This window comes from Eleutherodactylus coqui, chromosome 2 (assembly GCF_035609145.1).
Source record: "Eleutherodactylus coqui strain aEleCoq1 chromosome 2, aEleCoq1.hap1, whole genome shotgun sequence".
Classification (NCBI taxonomy): domain Eukaryota; kingdom Metazoa; phylum Chordata; class Amphibia; order Anura; family Eleutherodactylidae; genus Eleutherodactylus; species Eleutherodactylus coqui.
In genome coordinates, this window is record NC_089838.1 from 160,086,743 (window position 1) to 160,110,174 (window position 23,432).

General features: G+C 44.2%; 1 protein-coding gene across 1 annotated transcript in view; it reads right to left on the bottom strand.

Annotated features, from left to right (window-relative positions):
- Positions 1 to 9,259: 9,259 nt before the first annotated feature.
- LOC136611885 (V-type proton ATPase subunit S1-like) overlaps positions 9,260 to 23,432 on the bottom strand; it is an 88,003-nt gene continuing 73,830 nt past the window's right edge. The window contains exon 10 of the mRNA XM_066591848.1: positions 9,260 to 9,602. Coding sequence (XP_066447945.1) covers positions 9,393 to 9,602 — 210 coding nt within the window. The 3' untranslated portion in view covers positions 9,260 to 9,392. The remainder of the gene's footprint in view (positions 9,603 to 23,432) is intronic.

Below are 23,432 nucleotides of genomic sequence, written 5' to 3' on the forward strand. Positions count from 1 at the left end.
CACGATGTCCTTAATATTTCAAATTGGTAAATTACTGCATTATTTATTCCGGATGGTGAATATTTAAAAAAAATATATTATATAATGTCAGAATTGCAGGCTTTTTTTGTCACAGCTTGATTATCATCCAGAAACAAATAAGTCCTCACAAAGCCACAGTGATAGAAATATTAAAAGCTATATGGCTCAGAATGTAGAGACAGAAAGAAATTTTGTTTTAAAATAGTTTTTTATTCTTTAAAAGTATTAAAACATAAAAAACTATATACATTTGATATTGCCATAACTGTCCTGATCGACAGAACACATTTAACAATTCTTTTATTTCTGCCCACAAACACTGTAAAAAAAAAACACAAATGCAGTTTTTCTATTTCACACAACTTACATTTTTAAAAGTTTTCCAGTACAATAGATGGCACATGAAATGGTACCAGTAAAAATACAACTTGTCCTACAAAAAACAAGCCCTCATACAACTACAATATGCTTACAAAAAACTTTTTTCCACGGAAAATTATTTGAAAGCTGTCACTGATGGCAGAACATTAAAGGGGTTGTCTCGCGAAACAAAGTGGGGGTATACACTTCTGTATGGCCATATTAATGCACTTTGTAATGTACATTGTGCATTAATTATGAGCCATACAGAAGTTATTCACTTACCTGTTCCGTTGCTAGCGTCCTCGTCTCCATGGTGCCGTCTAATTTTCAGCGTCTAATCGCCCGATTAGACACGCTTGCGCTGTCCGGTCTTCTTCTTTTCTGAATGGGGCCGCTCGTGCCGGAGAGCGGCTCCTCGTAGCTCCGCCCCATCACGTGCCGATTCCAGCCAATCAGGAGGCTGGAATCGGCAATGGACCGCACAGAAGACCTGCGGTCCACCGAGGGTGAAGATCCCGGCAGCCATCTTCACAAGGTAAGTAAGAAGTCACCGGAGTGCGGGGATTCAGGTAAGCACTATCCGGTTTGTTTTTTTAACCCCTGCATCGGGTTTGTCTCGCGCCGAACGGGGGGGGCTATTGAAAAAAAAACAAAAAACGTTTCGGCGCGGGACAACCCCTTTAACTAAATTCTCATTATAAGTTTTAGAATCTTACATTTCATCAGTGATCGTCTCTAAATTGGAATAATGCCATGTTGTTTATACATACAAACTGGCATAGTTATTTTTGCAAGCAGGGAATTTAATTTAGATACAAACCTGATATAACCTATTTGCAAAACTCTTGGCATAAGTAAGAACAGGAATTATTAACCACCATGGAACACATATATTTATAATATAGTTAGCTCAAGCGAACAGAAAAAAAAAATAAAATGGGCCTAAATTACTACTCTGGGGTGTACAAGAATGAGAGTTCAGCACTAGTGTTGCTCACCTTGATTGGCCAGGCAATAAAATCATCCTGATCTTTGCAAAAAAGAATCTGGTAAGTCCGAACCGCTTTTTGAAAAAAAGCATGAGAAAATCTTATTTCCCATAATGCCTGCTGCAGAGGTCAGTGTGCAGCTAACCAGCAGCCGGGCTCCTCACTGATGTCACCAAATGTGTCCTCCATCTTGCATATAGGCAGTAGTTTCATTGGACTCCTGCATCACATGACCTAGCCATATATAACATAGGCACAGTGTTACCAGCTACCGCTTTACAGTTGAGCACAGGACAGAAAAGCTGCATTATGTTTACATACCTATATAACATGTGGTCTGTTATTAGGGCCAGATATTCTACAGAGGATATATTGTTGCTGGAATGAAAGCTTGTATACCAGGATTATATTGGAGGGAACAGAGAAAGAAGCTGCATCATGTTTATAGCGTATATAAAACCTGGCCTGTTCATAATATAGACAGATATTCTACAAAGGATATAATGCTGCTGGGTGTGAAAGCTTGTATACCAGCAGAGAATTTTACATGGGGTTCCATTGATGGAAGCACAGAAAGAACTGCATCACGTTTATATACCCATATGAAATATGTACATTGGGAGATGGTATATTTCTGCTGCTGTAAATGCCTATAGTAGCAAAGCAGATCAACAAACTACACTTTGGCATGGGGAATACTGCAATTCTCTATTTGTGGCCTCAGAAGTTGTTCCAAGTCGTCAGTCCGACTACTACAAATTATTTGCAGACCATACGCAGCTAGGGAAAAAAAAGAAAATAGAGAAGCTCATCTGTGCTTAGGAGCCCGCACTACACCGCTGCCGCAGAGAACACTTCCTGTGTCAAATCCACCCGCCCAGTCCTGGTGGCTTCCAGAAGGAAAATCCACAGTAAAAAAGACTTTGATGTAACACTTGGGGAAAAGTGTCAGCTAGCAATGGGGTTTGGGGAATTAAATTAAGGCGCTAGCAGTGGGGTTCGGGGGAGCTAAATTCCCCAAGCTGGGCGATACAGGGAAAGTACACAAATATACGAGCTGTACTGTGTGGCCTTCTGTTCTTAAATATTGTGCCGCCCAGGAATTGTGGCTTATTTAGCTGGCGGTGCTTTTTTTGTTAATATAAAACAAGTAGAAAACTAAACAGAGAAACAGTAAATACACATAGTACGTGTCAGTAGCCTCAAACATTGTTCAAAGTCAACAGTCTGGCCACTACAAATCATTTGCAGGCCTTACGCAGCTATGGTAGTAGTGGAGTTTGGGGAATTCAGTTACTCGGTGCCATACAGGAGCAGCTCACAAACATACAAGCTATACTCTGTGGCCTTCTGTTCTCACATCTTGTGCCTACCAGGTATTGCAGCTTATATGATTGACAGTGTTTATTTGTCAATATAAAACAAAAAGAAACCCAAACAGGGAAACGGCAAATACACACAGTGCACGTCAGTGGCCTCAGACATCGTTCAAAGTTGCCAGTCTAGTCACTAGAAATTATTTGCAGGCCTTACACAGCTAGCAGTGGTTTTCTGCAAACTACAAAGTTAGCTTATAAGGTACATAAAACTACACTGAAAAGTAAACAAAAAAAAGGAGACCTGAAGAAAGCAATAGTTAGGGGATATGGCGGTGATAGAGGTGATAAAGAAGCAGCAGTTCCATGTTCTGCAGGAGGCGAGGCAAATCCACTGAAATTTCTTAGAAGTGGTTCTGCCCCTGCGTTACATCTGCAGCACGCAGAACAGGTCATAGAGTGGATGATACAGCATGCCTCAAGTACCATCACCTCCTCTTCCTTCCAGTTGCAGGCACACAGCAGTCAGTCTATATCAGTTGGCCATGAGCATATTCCCACTACTTCACCTGTGCCAAATTCACCTCACCCTCCAAAGAGGTCCACATGGATCAATCTGAAAATCTGTTTGATCATTCAGTATTATGAATGGCAACTGGTCAGTCCAAACAACCAGAAGGAGAAGACCAAGACATCGAATGCACTGATGACCAACCATTTTTTTCCTAAGAAGAAGATGAGGGTGGGTCAGTGCATGCTGTCAGCCCTCCACAGACAATGTGTACTTAAATATGTGTAAACTGAGGTACCAGCTGCCAGTGCTGACTGCGATTTGGAGTTCACTCAGGAGGAGAAGGACTATGAAGAGGAAGAGGAGGTGGAAGGTGATGAGGTGCTTGACACAACATGGACATACAGGAAGAGTCATGATAGAAGCTCACAAGTGGAGGAAGAGGTAGACAAAAGAGGAGGCGGAAGGTGATGAAGGGCCTGACACAACATGGACATACAGGAAGAGTCATGATGGAAGCTCCCAGCTGAAGGAAGAGGCAGACATTGTGAGGGAAGAGCCATGCTACACAAGGAGCAAGGTTTCGCAGACAAACATAAGGGTTGTACATCACCATCAGCTACTACTAGTCGTAGCAGCACCAACATCAGGCCCATAGCTAGGTCTGCTCACAGGATTTGTGCAGCCTGGGTGTTCTTTGAAACTGCACATGATGACAGAAGAGTGGTTATCTTTAAGATTAGAGATGAGCGAACGTACTCGGTAAGGGCGATTTCGCAATCGAGCACCGCGATTTTCGAGTACTTCACTACTCGGGTGAAAAGTACTCGGGTGCGCTGGGGGGCGGGGGTCACCGTGGCGGTGCGGGGGGTAGCAGCGGGGAACAGGGGGGAGCCCTCTCTCTCTCCCTCTCCCCCCCCCACTCCCCGCTGCAACCCCCCGCGCCGCCACGGTGACCCCCGAATTTGTTCGCCCGAGTACGGAAGTACTCGAAAATCGCGGTATTCGGGCGAAAAAGGGGCGTGGCCGAGTACGTTTGCTCATCTCTATTTAAGATCTGCAGTAAGCATTTAAAATGCGGCAAAAATGTAAAAGCCTCAACACAAGCTGTAAGATCAGTCACATGAACTCCCACCCCCAGCTGCCTTGGATAGCCCATTTGGGTCAGAGAGCGGAGAGTCAGCCTCAACCTGCTCCCTCTTCCAATCCTGTAGCTTCCTCTTCCTCCATCTCCATCCCTGTTCATGCTGTAGCCTCTGAGCTGTAAACTGCACTTTTGTGTAGAGGCAGTAGCACGCCTACTTCAGGTCCCTCCTCTGCAATTGATGATAGGGCTGCAGAATTTAGATCCAGGAGTGGGAAATAGAGAGCAGAGGTGGACCCACCAACATTATCACCACCTTTACGGACATTGACATTTACCTCATATTTACCTCAGGTCAGCAGCCAGTTGTCCATCCCCTAGCCATGGGAACGTAAAAAAATACCACCCCAACCATCCACAATTACACAGCCTGAATGCAAGCATTGCACAGCTGCTTGTCCTTCAGGCTAGTGGATACAGATGCCTTCAGCAATGTGATGCTTCATAATTCTAACCCACAGTACCAGCTGCCCAGCTACCATTTCTTTCCCCAAAAAGCCAACCATGCCATGCCCCACCGTGTGAGTGATAACATGTCTCTGGAGTTGAAGAACACTGTCAGTGGCAGGGTAAACCTGACCACGGATACATGGTCCAACAAGCATGGCCAGGAGCATTACATATCCTTAGCAGCACACAGGGTCAATGTTCTGCAGGTGGGGCATGAAACGAAAGTGGTGGTCCATGTTTTATGGCACCCCAAGAGTTGGGAAACATTTATCCTTGTTTGTCCCTTCCTCACCCCTCCTCCTTCTCCCAAAACAAGCACAAGAAACAGCTGCAGCTCTACAGCTTTGTCTTGGAGAAGGTAAGTGCTTGGCTGTTCTGTTCACCTGGTACAATTTGTCCTTTATAAACTTTATGACAGTGCTTTTAAAACAATGACCAAACTTGATGTCTCCCTTGGCGTAATTTCTGGTAACTTACTTGCTTTTCCTTGGGGGAGAAGTAGGAGGGCATGGCTTGAGTGTTCTGTTTACCTACCAGACTTTGACCTTGTAAAATTTATGACATTGCTTTTAAAACAAGCAGCACACCTGCTGCCTTACTTGGTGCAAGCTTTGATCTAGGAGACCTTATGCAGCCTTTTGTTTTCAGTGACATCCATGTGCTATGAATGACCCCTACACCACTGTACACTATTTTGACCAAATTTTGGCAAGAGCAGTGTTCCCCAGATGTGTCACTGTATTTCCATGCAGTTTGTTTTTTGGCTACATTGGTGACCTTCTAGAGGGCAAATGAGTAAACCCAATTTTTACTTTTATAGACTTTAATGAGAGTCAGAATTGGCTTTCCTGATTCACAATGGTTTTCGGGAAATTGGCTCAATAGCAACATGAACCCATTATTCTACTAATTACACATCACTATTCAGTATATTGGATGGACAGCAAGAGTAACAAACAAAAGAAGTGCTGAATTGTATAAGACCCAATATATCACTGGAGGCAAAGATGACCAGACACAGACTCACGTATTTTGGCCATGTAATGCTAGCAGATTCACTAGAAAAATCTATAATGCTTGGACAGATCAGTGGCAAAAGAAGACCTGGCTGCCAAAGGACACGATGGCTGATACTGGCAGAGCTGATACTGGCATGGATATCACACAACTGAAAGAAGTAGTGCCTTAAAAAACTGAGGTATTTCTGTCTTGCTCTCTTTAGTTGTGTGGCAATGAGCTCTCATCCTCGAGTTAAGTTTTTGTCCTGTTTCTCCAACATAAAGCCCCCCAGCAAAACATTTACTGCACAGGATCAGGTACACAACATTGCACGTAGAATATGTGAATATCCCAGGGATCTTATAGTCCTGCTGTGTGTTTGGGTTATGTATTCTGTCTTTGATGTGTACATGTGAGCAGGTCTTGCAGCTCCTTACAGAATGACCTGTGGAGGAGCATTTTTCTAGTCATGGACACAACATAGAACGTATGCAAGTTGATATATTATAAGGCAACTTCAAATCTCTACGTCATAGAAGAATTTGGGAGTACCAGTTTATAACCATCTTTGACACTTTCAACACAGGCCTACATTTTTCAAGAGGGTTAATCCGTGACTGGGAAGTATGAGAAATCTCTAGCAGAGATAACACACAGGTCTGGTGAACCCCTAACACTAATTTAAGGACCATAAAACTTTCACATCCTTATCAGTGGATAATTAAGTATTTACTCCTCTACACATCCTGTTCTGATATTGTTTTAAGTGCAAATTAATCCCGCCATGTTTGTGCCTTTTCATGTGTATATGTATATATATGTATATGTCTTCAGATCTATTCCATTATGCCTGAGGAAGGACCCTAAGCAGGTTCGAAAGCTCGCTATAACATCATGTTTTGTGTTAGCCATTAAAAGGTATCATATCTACAAGATTACTTGGTTTCTCCTGCTGGGAAGAATCACACTTTGCTCTACTGGCTAAAATGGTACCAAACTTTTTTTGTTTTTACCTAGAAATATGTATATTGTTTTTTACTGCATCATTTATATATATATATATATATATATATATATATATATATATATATATATATATATATATACTTTATTTGCTAATAAGAATATGTGGACATCACCAAATGTTTATTTTCCTACGTTAAAATGCTTTTGCAGGAATTTCCTGCAGCCACCTTCACATGCTGATTCTTTCTGGGTTTTTCTGGCTTCTGTTTTGTCTTCAGTGAAAAGCACTCTCAATCAGGTTGTGTTCAGAATACGGACTAAGCCATTGAAGAATATCCTAATTTTTTGCCTTAAGAAGCTGGTGGGTTTCTTTGTATGTGTTGGGTCATTATTCATCTAAACTATGAAGAGCTGTCCTATCAGTTTTGCAGCACTCGAATGATTCTAAGCAGCAAGTATTGTTCTATATACCTTAGAATTCATTCTGCTACATCTATCCACAGTCAAATTATCTGTGACCAGCAGTGTGCTAGTTCAATTGGTAGCCATTAGAGATGAGCGAACATACTCGGTAAGGGCGATTTCTCAATCGAGTACCGCGATTTTCGAGTACTTCACTACTCGGGTGAAAAGTACTCGGGTGCGCTGCGGGGCGGGGGGTTGCAGAGGGGAGTGGGGGGTACCAGCGGTGAACAGGGGGGAGCCCTCTCTCTCTCCCCCCCCCACTCCCCGCTGCAACCCCCCGCTCACCCACAGCGCACCCGAGTACTTTTCACCCGAGTAGTGAAGTACTCGAAAATCGCGGTGCTCGATTGCAAAATCGCCCTTACCGAGTACGTTCGCTCATCTCTAGTAGCCATACATGCCAATGCTATAACAATGCCTCCACCATGTTTGATAGATGATGTGGCTCAAGATCCTTCTTCGGCCATTCCTAGAGCTTTTGCTGTTTCTTTGAAGTATTTTTCTGTTTTTTTTTCTTAGCCCTAATCATGATCGACTTCTTACACCACTTTTGGCCACATACTAAGAGTTCTCAAATACAAAATCAACTCTAGAACTTTCAGCTGCTTAATTTGTCATAAAATGATGAAGTAACAAGCCACACCAGACTATAAAACTAATTACCAGTTAACTGTCAAATTAGCTTTGAACCTGTGAAGATGGAGGGACTATGGAAAAAATGTGATTCCTAAATGGTTATTGCCAAATTTTTATTAATGGCCTCAAATCTGTAGCACTCATTTGAAGTCGAGAAGCAGGATGAAAAGTTTTACTTCCTAATATGTCCCGTTCAATGCTTTAGTATAAAAAAGGCAAAAGTATTATAGAGGTGATACCTTTATTGGCTGACCATAAAAATTATATTTTCAGTGCATAGAGGCCCCTTCATCAGGAAGGTTAACCGATTAATGACTAAGAGTAGAACACAACATTTAAAAAGATACTTCATCAACATACTTGTACATGGGGTAATACATAACTTGTAATCTTTACATTTAAATCCCTGTTCTTTCCTTGTTTAGGAGTCTGATAAGTGGTTCTATTCAGTGATTGAGTATATTTAGCCAGCTCACCACAGACAATCTTCAAAGCCAGGGATATTTCAATGGTGCACAGGAATTGAGGAAAGATCTTAGTGGTTCTATTCAGTGATTTACAGCCTTCTCTATATGACTGTGTATACACACAGCTGTCAATCACCGAGTAGAACTGCCCACTGGATTCCTAACCCTAAAAAGAACAGGGATTTAAATTACATTACGCTATATGAAATCTTTACCTATGAAATGATATATAATCCGCTCAGCTCCTTCTACTCGATTATATGCTGCCTGTAGATTAGATACAATGTTCAATGTTAAAGATTCTGAATAGGCTGCGTGTCCACGGGCGTTGCGGTATTCCGCGGCGGATCTCCGTCGTGGGAGCCGCCACCCGGGAGCATGAGTCGGCAGATGTATCTCCACCGGTCAGCCTATCTGACAGATAGGCTGACCACGGAGAATCGCGGCAAATCGCAATGATTCTCCGCTCATGGACAGCGGGGAAGCACTCTCCTTAGCAACGCTATGGAGAGCTTTCACTGCGTTCCCTGCGCCTGGATTATTGCCGCAGGGAATGCACTGAAAACCCGTCCGTGGACAGGCAGCCTTAGGATGATAAATAGAAAACAATGTTGTATATGAACTATGCAGCTTTTTTAAGGGGTCTGTGGTGCTCTTGTACACATGGGTAGTCTCGGCTATTATAAAACCAAAGTGAATCTAACACTACCAATGCACTGTGGGAATTAGATAGTCTGAAGATTGTGTTGGCCATCTTGGACAGCTGAAAACGAGACTTGGAACTAGCAGATCAGAGGTGTATTACCACAAAAGACCAACAGCAGGTAATATAACTGCTCTCTTTGGTCCTAGGACCTAAATGTTTTCACAAAACCAGAAGGTTGCCTTAAGTATAGATTTTCCAAGAACATAGAAAGAAAGTGGCGACAGGATTTTCTTTTAAATATATTTATTATACTTCTACAAGGGTTTCCAACAGAGTGGGTTGGACTCCTAACTGGCTTCTCAATTCATAAAAAACAACTTTGCAGTAGAAATAATTTACTAAGCAAAGTGCAAAGAGTTCTAGTCTCCTTGAGGAATAGACAGTGGTTGGCTTTTAGGGTCATCAAATTTATCATTTGTTGTTAGCCGCATAATCATGAAAATTCCATATGACAGAATCCACAAGAGGATAATAGAGGACACGAGTCCCATCCAGATTGCAGGCGTAAAGAAAGATGTGCAGTCACTTGCATAAGAGAAAAGGTTGTTCTTGATGTTGAATCCTTGAATCTGCAAAATACGTTAAATATGTCAAAAATGTGTTATTATGCTGTACGATAGTTGGCAAATTAATCCATTTATTCTAATTAGGAAATTAGCAATGAAAACAAATACGTAACCAATGTGATTTTCTAAACCAAATCTGTAGTACATATGTATTTATAAGCATCTTTTTGGTGCATATTACGTCATTCTAATCTGACATGTCACATAAACATTTGTACCAGAATCTGGTACTATTTGAGCCATGCACATCATTTTGTAAAAGTGGAGTGAAGAGGAGGAATAATTTACTGCTTAGTCAGGATTTAGATTTTGAAAACCAATTTACAAAAGGTACAACCAAAGGTGTAAATGAGAAAAAAAGTCACATCACTACTAAACACTGACCCAAATGCAGAAGTAAATTTGGCACAACGTACATCCATATATTAGGTCACTTTCACATCTGAGTTGGAACCTCCATTTTGGAGGTCCTGTTGCAGATTTGGCAAAAAATGCCAGAGGAAAAGTTTCTGTATGTAGCGATGGTTAGTTCAGTAAAATTATAGTCAGTGGGGTCCATTCGGTGCTGTTCAGTTCCGTCATAAGACGGATCCATTCGGTCAGGGAATTCACCTTTCTGAACCCCTGACGCAGATATAAAAGCAGCCTGAACCAGGTTTTCATTTAGAATTGGGCTAAAATGGCAACACTTCTGACAATTGTGAGCCTTATTCCTTTTTGGTAATGCATAGGGAAGTGCAAATAACTGAAAAATTGCTACTCATCTGTTAAACTGCACTGCATCTTTGTCATGCTGGGTTACCGATTTTATTGATTAAATGTGACCCATCACACTTTATTTTGTGCCTTTTTTGGACAACTGAATGCAAGAATGCACCGGATGGTTTTCTTAAGGTTCCATATGCAGAAGTTATTCTGACTGTACTTTTCACAGAAGTTTTAGTAAGAGAATCGCCAACCCTAGTTCATAAAGGAAGAGGATGTCATGTGACCCAGTTCATTCTAATTGGCTGAAAGTGAACAGGAGCAAGGATGCAAAAGTAGCAGCTACACCCGGACCCTGGTGCCTGTCCCAAGCTCTCTCTACCATCTAAGATTGCAGTGCTTGCAAGCATGAAGAGGATCATTAATTAGCCTCAGCTGTGAATTGTAGCAGGGTGGATTTGGGCGGGAAGTGCTGGGATTTACTGCCAGGGCAGCTGCTAAGGCAATATATATGTGGTCTTTTCTGGTAGTTTTGTTACCTTAAGGCTTTTTTCCACGGAACGATTATCGTTCAAATAATCGTTTGAAAGAGTGAAAATAAACAATAGTTTACACTAGTTCAGTGTAAACATGGCCAACACCTGACCGATAAATGATAAATCATTCACTTTTCCTGCAAGCATAAAAATCATCTTTGGCTTGTTCGCTAATTGTTCAGTTTAAGCACAGGTCAGTCAGTTATTCTCATTCCCTGGTACAGCGAACGATGTAACGATCCTCTACAAGAATAAAAATAAATAAATACATGATTTATCTGTGTGTCTAAACTGTGACATTGTTTGCTCGTTTGCTTGGGCAAATGATAATCATTCCATGTAAAAGCACCCTACAGAAACTAAAGCACGACAAGGACAGGAGTGTGTCAGCGTCAGATGGGCAGCCAGTTCAGCTTAGGTTAAGCCTGCATACTTGTGGAGGCTGTAGCACACAACATGGAGAAGTTGTTGAATAGACTGTTTAATAAGTAAGTCAATGAAGGAGAGGAGAAGTTAAGAAGATGTCTTTAAGAGCAACCACTCACACAATTAGAACCTGGTCTATCAGCAGCAACTCCTGAGGGAAGAGGAAGGGGATATGAAAGAGTTAGGGCTGAGGCTCCATTGTCAAATTCTGGAAGTAATAGGGGTGTCAGAGGAGAAGAGCAGCTTATTCCCCCTCACCTATTAGCAGTTAAAGGAAGAGGACTAGCTCCACAAAACAGGATGGAGAGTGCAGTTTCCAACCCGGATCCTTAAGCGGCTGGGCATAATACTAGAAGTGATGCAGCAGCAGCATCACCGTCACCATTGATTACAGTTATATTAAGGATGTCGGTTGGCAAGGACAACTGAAGAATTACAGCAGGCAACAATCCAGAGACGAAATCTGCATCATCGGTGATGGTAGATGTGATCGGTAATGCTGAATCCTACGCATCATCAGACAGCATCACATCATCTGGTGGTGAATTAACCCAACTAGGTGAAGTAGTTAATGGTTTGAATAGGTTAGTTAATAATTTAAGTTTCATGGTTTTACCTACCATGTCTGCATACAGTGAGGCTTCATTACCGAACTGAATTGGGAACAGGGAGTTTACTATTACTAGACTAGTTTTACCTACTATCCTCAAGGTGACCCAGATGTCTGCTTCAAAGAAGCGCTATCATGTTAAGTGTCCCCTTTGAGCTTTATCACTCAGTATGAAAAAAATATGGCAAGGTGAATATGTAGACAATATGTTCTTGCTTCCTAATGTGAAAACTTTTAAGCAGGACAAAAAAGGTGGACGACAAATCGGATGATTTAGATAGGAGCTGGATGGCACCAAGGTCAATTTTCAACTGGCTGCAGGCATAGTGCATATATTAAAGTGTCTTAAGAGAAAAGTGCCCTGAAAAATGTGTCAGTATTTTCCAACACTTGGATGCTGTGTTAGAGGCATACAGAAATTTTGTCAGAATGCCTTGGTTTTCCTACGATGAGTCTTTCCACCAAAAAATGTCAATCCATTCAAGCCTTAAATTGCATGGAGGATGTAAGTTTATGACTAAATCTGATGCTACCACAGAGATCGAAGTCAAGACAGTATGTAACCCCTTAAGGACCAGGCTGTTTTGTACCTTAAGGACCAGAAACTTTTTAGGGATTTTTATTAATGTGGTGGTTTTACTGCCCTATTTTTTCTTAGCTCTAAAATTTTTTTGCTGCGTTTTTTTTTTCCCGTGACATATAGGGCTATTTTTTAAATATCTTTTTTTGTGACTTTTTCCAGTTTTTTTAATTTTATTGGGGGTAAAAAGCTAAAAAAATATTTTTTTTAACATTTCTAATAATTTTTTTTAAAATTAGTATATTTACGCTAAAATAAAGTATGGGAATGGGTTCCTCATTTTGTTTCAGGCGTTTTGATATATAATATGTATGGTTCTGGATTACAGGGTGAATACGGCAACGGTTTTGGTTGGTGTCGGCTTTGGGATATTTTCTTTCTTATGTATATATTGCTGTTTTATTCTGTAATTTTGTTTTACTTATTTATGTAATTATTAGAGATGAGCGAGCACCAAAATGCTCGGATGCTCGTTACTCGGAACGAAATTATCGCGATGCTCGAGGGTTCGTTTTGAGTAACGAACCCCATTGAAGTCAATGGGCGACTCGAGCATTTTTGTATATCGCCGATGCTCGCTAAGGTTTCCATTTGTGAAAATCTGGGCAATTCAAAAAAGTGATGGGAACGACACAGCAAAGAATAGGGCAGGCGAGGGGCTACATGTTGGGCTGCATCTCAAGTTCCCAGGTCCCACTATTAAGCCACAATAGCGGCAAGAGTAGGCCCCCCCCCTCCCAACAACTTTTACTTCTGAAAAGCCCTCATTAGCAATGCATACCTTAGCTAAGCACCACACTACCTCCAACAAAGCACAATCACTGCCTGCATGACACTCCGCTGCCACTTCTCCTGGGTTACATGCTGCCAAACCCCCCCCCCGCACAACGCAGTGTCCACAGCGCACACCAAAGTGTCCCTGCGCAGCCTTCAGCTGCACTCATGCCACACCACCCTCATGTCTATTTATAAGTGCGTCTGCCATGAGGAGGAACCGCAGGCACACACTGCAGAGGGTTGGCACGGCTAGGCAGCGACCCTCTTTAAAAGGGGTGGGGCGATAGCCCACAATGCTGTACAGAAGCAATGAGAAATATAATCCTGTGCCACCGCCATCAGGAGCTGCACACGTGGGCATAGCAATGGGGAACCTATGTGCCACATACTATTCATTCTGTCAAGGTGTCTGCATGCCCCAGTCAGTCGGGTTTTTATAAATAGTCACAGGCAGGTACAACTCCGCAATGGGAATTCCGTGTGCACCCACAGAATGGGTGGCTCCCTGGAACCCACTGGCTGTACATAAATGTATCCCATTGCAGTGCCCATCACAGCTGAGGTAACGTCCGATTAAATGCAGGTGGGCTTCGGGCCACACTGCATGCCCCAGTCAGACTGGGGTTCTTTAGAAGTGGACACATGCAGTTACAACTCCCTGTGGACCCACAGCATGGGTGGCTCCCTGGAACCCACCGGCTGTACATAAATGTATCCCATTGCAGTGCCCATCACAGCTGAGGTAATGTCATGTTAAATGCAGGTGGGCTTCGGCCCACACTGCATGCCCCAGTCAGACTGGGGTTCTTTAGAAGTGGACACATGCACTTACAACTCCCTGTGGACCCACAGCATGGGTGGCTCCCTGGAACCCACCGGCGGTACATAAATATATCCCATTGCAGTGCCCAGCTCAGCTTTAATGCAGGTGGGCAAAAAATTAATTGGATTACACTGTAGGCGAGGGCCCCAAAAAATTGGTGTACCAACAGTACTAATGTACGTCAGAAAAATTGCCCATGCCCAACCAAGAGGGCAGGTGAAACCCATTAATCGCTTTGGTTAATGTGGCTTAATTTGAAACTAGGCCTGGAGGCAGCCCAGTTAAAATAAAAATTGGTTCAGGTGAAAGTTTCAACGCTTTAATGAGCATTGAAACGTATAAAAATTGTTTACAAAAATTATATGACTGAGCCTTGTGGGCCTAAGAAAAATTGCCCGTTCGGCGTGATTACGTCAGGTTTCAGGAGGAGGAGCAGGAGGAGGAGGATGAATATTATACACAGATTGATGAAGCTAAAAGGTCCACGTTTTTGATGGTGATAGAGAACAATGCTTCCATCCGCGGGTGCAGCCTACGTATTTTTTAGGTATCGCTGCTGTCCGCTGGTGGAGAAGAGAAGTCTGGGGAAATCCAGGCTTTGTTCATCTTGATGAGTGTAAGCCTGTCAGCACTGTCGGTTGACAGGCGGGTACGCTTATCTGTGATGATTCCCCCAGCCGCACTAAACACACTCTCTGAGAAGACGCTAGCCGCAGGACAAGCAAGCACCTCCAGGGCATACAGCGTGAGTTCAGGCCACGTGTCCAGCTTTGACACCCAGTAGTTGTAGGGGGCAGAGGCATCACGGAGGACGGTCGTGCGATCGGCTACGTACTCCCTCACCATCCTTTTACAGTGCTCCCGCCGACTCAGCCTTGACTGGGGAGCGGTGACACAGTCTTGCTGGGGAGCCAGAAAGCTGTCAAAGGCCTTAGAGAGTGTTCCCCTGCCTGTGCTGTACATGCTGCCTGATCTCTGCGCCTCCCCTGCTACCTGGCCCTCGGAACTGCGCCTTCGGCCACTAGCGCTGTCCGATGGGAATTTTACCATCAGTTTGTCCACCAGGGTCCTGTGGTATAGCATCACTCTCGAACCCCTTTCCTCTTCGGGTATGAGAGTGGAAAGGTCCTCCGTATACCGTGGGTCGAGCAGTGTGTACACCCAGTAATCCGTAGTGGCCAGAATGCGTGTAACGCGAGGGTCATGAGAAAGGCATCCTAACATGAAGTCAGCCATGTGTGCCAGGGTACCTGTACGCAACACATGGCTGTCCTCACTAGGAAGATCACTTTCAGGATCCTCCTCCTCCTCCTCAGGCCATACACGCTGAAAGGATGACAGGCAAGCAGCATGGGTACCCTTAGCATTGGGCCAAGCTGTCTCTTCCCCCTCCTCCTCATCCTCCTCATGCTCCTCCTCCTCAACGCACTGAGATATAGACAGGAGGGTGCTCTGACTATCCAGCGACATACTGTCTTCCCCCGCCTCTGTTTCCGAGCGCAAAGCATCTGCCTTTATGCTTTGCAGGGAACTTCTCAAGAGGCATAGCAGAGGAATGGTGACGCTAATGATTGCAGCATCGCCGCTCACCATCTGGGTAGACTCCTCAAAGTTTCGAAGGACCTGGCAGATGTCTGCCAACCAGGCCCACTCTTCTGTAAAGAATTGAGGAGGCTGACTCCCACTGCGCCGCCCATGTTGGAGTTGGTATTCCACTATAGCTCTATGCTGCTCATAGAGCCTGGCCAACATGTGGAGCGTAGAGTTCCACCGTGTGGGCACGTCGCACAGCAGTCGGTGCACTGGCAGATTAAACCGATGTTGCAGGGTGCGCAGGGTGGCAGCGTCTGTCTTGGACTTGCGGAAATGTGCGCTGAGCCGGCGCACCTTTCCGAGCAGGTCTGACAAGCGTGGGTAGCTTTTCAGAAAGCGCTGAACCACCAAATTAAAGACGTGGGCCAGGCATGGCACGTGCGTGAGGCTGCCGAGCTGCAGAGCCGCCACCAGGTTACGGCCATTGTCACACACGACCATGCCCGGTTGGAGGCTCAGCGGCGCAAGCCAGCGGTCGGTCTGCTCTGTCAGACCCTGCAGCAGTTTGTGGGCCGTGTGCCTCTTCTCTCCTAAGCTGAGTAGTTTCAGCACGGCCTGCTGACGCTTGCCCACCGCTGTGCTGCCACGCCGCGCAACACCGACTGCTGGCGACGTGCTGCTGCTGACACATCTTGATTGCGAGACAGAGGTTGCGTAGGAGGAGGAGGGTGGTTTAGTGGAGGAAGCATACACCGCCGCAGATACCACCACCGAGCTGGGGCCCGCAATTCTGGGGGTGGGTAGGACGTGAGCGGTCCCAGGCTCTGACTCTGTCCCAGCCTCCACTAAATTCACCCAATGTGCCGTCAGGGAGATATAGTGGCCCTGCCCGCCTGTGCTTGTCCACGTGTCCATTGTTAAGTGGACCTTGGCAGTAACCGCGTTGGTGAGGGCGCGTACAATGTTGCGGGAGGCGTGGTCGTGCAGGGCTGGGACGGCACATCGGGAAAAGTAGTGGCGACTGGGAACTGAGTAGCGCGGGGCTGCCACCGCCATCATACCTTTGAAAGCCTCCGTTTCCACAACCCTATACGGCAGCATCTCCAGGCTGATAAATTTGGCTATGTGCACGTTTAACGCTTGAGCGTGCAGGTGCGTGGCGGCGTACTTGCGCTTGCGCTCCAACACTTGCGCTAGCGACGGCTGGACGGTGCGCTGAGAGACATTGGTGGATGGGGCCGAGCACAGCGGAGGTGAGGGTGTGGGTGCAGGCCAGGAGACGGTATTGCTTGTGTCCTGAGAGGGGGGTTGGATCTCAGTGGCAGGTTGGGGCACAGGGGGAGAGGCAGCGGTGCAAACCGGAGGCGGTGAACGGCCTTCGTCCCACCTTGTGGGGTGCTTGGCCATCATATGCCTGCGCATGCTGGTGGTGGTGAGGCTGGTGGTGGTGGCTCCCCGGCTGATCTTGGCGCGACAAAGGTTGCACACCACTGTTCGTCGGTCGTCTGCACTCTCAGTGAAAAACTGCCAGACCTTTGAGCACCTCGGCCTCTGCAGGGTGGCATGGCGCGAGGGGCCGCTTTGGGAAACAGTTGGTGGATTATTCGGTCTGGCCCTGCCTCTACCCCTGGCCACCGCACTGCCTCTTCCAACCTGCCCTGCTGCTGCACTTGCCTCCCCCTCTGAAGACCTGTCCTCAGTAGGCGTAGCAAACCAAGTGGGGTCAGTCACCTCATCGTCCTGCTGCTCTTCCTCCGAATCCTCTGTGCGCTCCTCCCTCGTACTTACTCCAATTACTACTACCTGAGTGATAGACAACTGTGTCTCATCGTCATCGTCCTCCTCACCCACTGAAAGCTCTTGAGACAGTTGCCGGAAGTCCCCAGCCTCATCCCCCGGACCCCGGGAACTTTCCAAAGGTTGGGCATCGGTCACAACAAACTCCTCCAGTGGGAGAGGATTCGGAACCATTGCTGCCCATTCTGGGCAGGGGCCCGAGAACAGTTCCTGGGAGTCTGCCTGCTCCTCAGAATGTGTCATTGTAATGGAGTGAGGAGACTGGGAGGAAGGAGGAGCAGCAGCCAGAGGATTCAGAGTTGCAGCAGTGGACGGCGCAGAATTCTGGGTGGTCGATAGATTGCTGGATGCACTTTCTGCCATCCATGACAGGACCTGCTCACACTGCTCATTTTCTAATAAAGGTCTACCGCGTGGACCCATTAATTGTGATTAATGTGGGGACGCCAGAAACGTGCCTCTCTCCTAATCCCGCAGCAGTCGGCTGCGATAAACCTGGATCAGGAGCTCGGCCTGTGCCCACACCCTGACTTGGGCCTCCGCGTCCTCGCCCGCGTCCACGTCCTCTAGGCCTGCCCCTACCCTTTAGCATGCTGTATTACCAGTAGTGCAGAAACAGAACGCTGTAATTAAATGTGCCGCTTATTGGCCTGTGGTTGGAGACTGACTTCCCTTACGGAACGCACAGCAGAGCCAGGAAACAATTTTGCGCACGCCTGTAGTGAGACGTAGGTGCGTATGACTGAGCTAGTGGAATTCACAGCGCAGAAGCAGTCAAGTGGCCAAAGGCCAGTAGTAGGCCCTGAGTATTTTGCTTCTATTTTTTTAAAATGCTGAGCTGATACAGCAGACAGATACTGTAGGCAGGGATGACAGCGCTGATGTAACAGAGACAGCAGATCCAGGAAACAAGTTTGCGCAAGCCTGCTGTAACGCTTAGCTGCGTATTAATTAGGACTACTACCCCCAGCAGATAGATACTGTAGGCAGCGTATAATATTATGTTTACTGTTTCCCTCTGGCGGGATGACGGCGATCATGTAACAGAGACAGCAGATCCAGGAAACAGTTTTGTGCAAGCCTGCTGTAACGCTTAGCTGCGTATTAATTAGGACTACTACCCCCAGCAGACACGCAGTAAACTGAAGACGGTCACAGGCAGCCCAAATATAGTATTTTTCCCCAATTTTTTGGAAAAAGCCCACTGCCTATATAGCCTGAATATCTCTTTCCCTGCCTCACCAGTACTGGCCCTATACTCTGTACAATGACTGCAGACTGCGGACGCAATGCTCTCCACGGCCGATATACAAAAAAAAAAAATTGTGCAACACTGCTAAAAGCAGCCTCAACAGTACTGCACACGGTCAGATGTGGCCCTAAGAAGGACCGTTGGGGTTCTTGAAGCCTAAAATAACTCCTAACGCTCTCCCTATAGCAGCTCCGGCACCAGCATCACTTTCCCTGATCTCTGTCAGAATGCATCTGTAGCGAGCCGCGGGAGGGGCCGATTTATATACTCGGGTGACACCTGATCTCGCCAGCCACTCACTGCAGGGGGATGGTATAGGGCTTGAACGTCGCAGGGGGAAGTTGTAATGCCTTCCCTGTCTTTCTATTGGCCAGAAAAGCGCGCTAACGTCTCAGAGATGAAAGTGAAAGTAACTCGAACATCGCGTGGTACTCGCCTCTAGTAACGAGCATCTCAAACACGCTAATACTCGAACGAGTATCAAGCTCGGACGAGTACGTTCGCTCATCTCTAGTAATTATGTTTTTTACTATCTATGTCCCCCATGATGTCATGTAAGAACTCTGGGGGACATTCAAATATTTTTTATTTTTTCTATTTGACACTTTTCCACTGTAGCTGGGGCATCCATAGGAGCCCCAGTTACAGGGGAAAATATCCCCTGTAGTGACATTAGTCACTGGCAGAGTTGGTCAGGGTCTAGAACGACCCTGCAGCTCTGCTGTAGCAGGGAATCCTAGCAGTCACGTGACCTTCGGGCTCCCGTTAAGCGCTATGTACTTGGGGAAGGAGAAGACAAAAAGAGTTTAAAAACCCTCCTGCCTTCTCCTCTGGGTTATCAGCTGTCACTAACAGCTGACAACCCGTCCTGCCTCTGATTGATTGCAGAGCCAGGAGGCTTAAATCTCCGCCATAATTTTACATACGGCTGGGCTTTAAGCTTGGGACCAGGCGCCGTATATTTACAGTGCCTGGTCCTAAATGGGTTAAGAGTGGTACCAAGTTTTTAAAAAGGTGTATGTTTTTCACATAATTCACAAGAATATTTCCTGACCTGAAGAGGGCTGTACACATGAGATGCCCTTGCAATCTGACAGATTTGGAGCGCTTTTGTAAGGCACAGTGGGAAAAGATTGCCAAGTCAAGATGTGCCTTGCTGATAGACACCTACCTAAAAAGACTGAAGCTGTCATAAAGTCACAGGGTACATCAACAAAGTACTAGTTTTATGGTGTGCATATGTATGCAACTTATTTTAGTTTTGTTATTTCTATTTTTCCACCCAAAACTATTTCAGTTTGTTTTTTAATAGAATTGTACAGAAAATGGGCCACATTAAAGGTAAAGATAAATCTGAAATAATTCATCTTTGATTTAAAAAAAAGAGAAAAACATGGCATTTAACAGGGGTGTGTAGAGTTTTTATATAAACTGTATATGTTTAATAATATTTTATTTAAAAGCTATTTTCAGCTCAGCAGAATACACATATAAATATAAATGAACACATTTTACACCAACTACACAGGCAGTTACTAAACACCAGATATGCGACTGAATCCAGAATGAGACTTTTCTTGCACCACAGTATACAGTGGTCCATATTATAGTAGCCCCACCGAGACCCTGTTGTCAAAGTGCAACACACTAGAACTACACTGAGATATGGTGAAACATAGCTTGATGCATCTTCCTCCAACACTGTGGTTGAGGAAACAATAGGTGAGCTTTATGTACATAAAACCAAGGAATTCATAATGTCACAATCTTAAATCAGCAGTAAAGGAATAACATAAACGTAAGCACATTATCGTACACTAATCTGGAACAAAATGTGTGTCCAAGTACATTTTGTACAGTGCACATAATCTAGTTATTGTGAGCACAAATGATACTAATGCTGTGTGTATTATGATATTGAAGCAAACACAATTTCATGTCTGATGTGTTGTAATAAGGTCATTTGATTTTAGCTGTGTTCCTCACATCTTGTTTTTCTTTTGTCTTTTTTACTTTAAGGCTGGGTTCGAAATTGCTGCAGACTTTCTGCACTGAAATTCCGCCTGCGGCTTTTTACCCCGGGATAAAACAGCAAAGTTGATGAGATTTGCAAAAATCTCATCCACATGCTGCGGCCGATCCATTGCGGTCAAGCCTCTTTATGGGGAGAGATGGGGCAGCGGAAAGCAGGCGGCGAAAGGCCGTGGGTTTTGAAGCTGCATTTCTCCCACAGAAATCTCACTGTATTTACATGCGGTCATTCTGTGGGATTTCAGTCCTGTATCACCCCAGCCTAAGCATTTCTATTTGTTTTTTTTCTTGTGCTTTAAATGATAAAATATTAGATCTTGCAGAAATACCTAAAGTATGGGCAGTATATGGCTGGCACTTCTTTATCATCATCATAGCTGGCACTATTTGTGGACAGCACATAGATGCTACTATTAAATGGACACTATTGAAGTTACTGACAGATCACTGAAATGATCGATTTAAAAAAAAATCGCCATCATCTTAAACAACCCCTACTTCACTTTATGAGCAGATTATACCCTCTTCTAATGTCTCTTTTTCCCTTTCCTTGTACATCATAAGCCCTTGCAGGCAGTGTCCTCTATCCTTCTGTATCAGTTTGTCAGTCAGTTAATGTTCCATGTACTTGTTTTTATCTTATGTAATGTACTAAAACCGCCAATTTCATAGGTACAATGGCCTAAAATGAATGGCGCTTTAAAATAAATAATAAAGATAATGGATATTCCAGTTATCTAAGCACTGGTGGTGTTATTTGTACTGTGAAGCTGTGCTATCTGTCATGTTATTATTATATCCAAGATTTCATCCTCATATAGATCATATGCGTGTGTGACTTGTAATTCAGAGGGTATCTGTACAAATTTGGGAGTATATGGAAAGTATTATTTAAATGATTGTATTTTTTAGTATGGGGTTACTGAGAATGCTTAATCTTCATTAGGGCTCATGCGATGCAGGGTACACCTGCGGATTTACCCGTGGGAGTACCGCAATTAAAAACAAAAAAGTGCCTGCGAGTGATCGCAAATTTCCACTGTCTCCATTAATGCTATATTAATGGAAACCTCCCGCGGCGTAAAATAGAACATGCTTTTTTCCCGTAGAATTCCGCATGTGAGCACTGGCAGGCAGAAAGCTATTAGGTCCAATAAAACCCAATAGCTGGGGAATTCACACGCACTTTTCTGCAGCAGGAAACGCGTAGCGTTTCCATCTGTGGGCACTCACCCTAAAGAACACGGATAGAGAAAAAAAGTCTATTACAAATAAATTATACACATACACACAATTGCAAGTGGAATTATCTGGATCTCGGCATTGATTACTGATATTATGTCATCTGAACAATAATTGCTCAGTGTAAACGCGGGCAGTGATTGAACGAAGAACGATAATTTTTTTTGATTAGTTTAGGCAGGCATAAAAATTAAACTATGTCTGTGGAATCAAGTAGTTGTTCATCTATGAGTGACTAACTGTGATTGTGATTACTGGGAATAGAGGCGGGTGGCCACAGTAATCTTCGGCCCGCTCTGCCTGCATTTACTGAGCAAAAAAAACAAAAAACAAGCAATGTGTCATATTGAACAATATAACAGGCAAATGTTCAATATGTCTTATTGCTTGCCTTGGTTTCTTTTTTAGATATAGATGTGGCGGTTTGGGGGATTCCTGCATGCTGAGAAGCATTTTATTGCTGTTATTGTTGTCTCATCCACAATATCAGTGTGCTGTTTGGTAAGTGCATGATGGAACCCTGATATAGTGAGGGTCCTGGTTAGTTTTCCCCCTTGCTTTTGGGATTTTAAAGTGGTTTTAAATTTTGTCTTTTACGTGTTTTGTGTTTACTTTTTTTTTATATCAATAAAAGTTTTCATAAGTTTACTTTGTGGGATGTGCACCATCTCTTTTTGTGTGTCAGTTTTTTTGTCTTTGGGATATTTGTATATTTGACACACTGTGGCTGCACCCAGCCTCATTATTTCTTGTTTCAAGTCAATTAAGGTGATGAAATTAGAAAAGTAGCTTTAAAAATATTAAATAAAGGCACAGAAATCCTAGTTACTGACAAATCTTTTCTTGTCAAGCAAAACCGATTAGTGTGAAACATGCCTTGATGGTACTATGGAGATACATAATGATGGAAAGACTATGAATGCATTGCTAAGGACCTGGATGTACATAATTTATCTAACAATAGATTGATCTACAAAAGGAGATAAAGGCCATTGTCGTGTTTCATCACCCAGTGTCTCTTCAGCTTGATGTCAGGGACGACTACCCTTACATTCTCCTGCAAAATGTAGTAAACATCCACAGTGCAAGGTGAAATAAAATTGAATCATTGAATATAATAACTTGCAGATCCCCTTTAGCAGCAGTTACCACCACCAAATGTTTCTTGTAGCCGCAAATAAGATTGACACAATGTTGAAGAGTTTAGAACTTTTCCTTTTACGTTCAATATTTCTGGGATGCCTTGTGTGCACAGTCCATTTAATGTCATGTGACAAAACCCTAATACAGTTAAAGGGGTGTTCCTATCTTAGCCAAACATGGCTGAGATGGGAACACCGCTTTAATGGAAATAGACAAACTTAGCTGACCTTTCTGTAACTCCTATAGAAGTCAATGGGAGTTATGCCAGCAGTGTAGCACAACAAACTATACTTTTTTCTGCAGCTCCTTAGTTATGAAAACCATGCAGCATGCCATGTTATGCTATTTGCGTAACTTCTATTGATTTCAAAGCGCTTG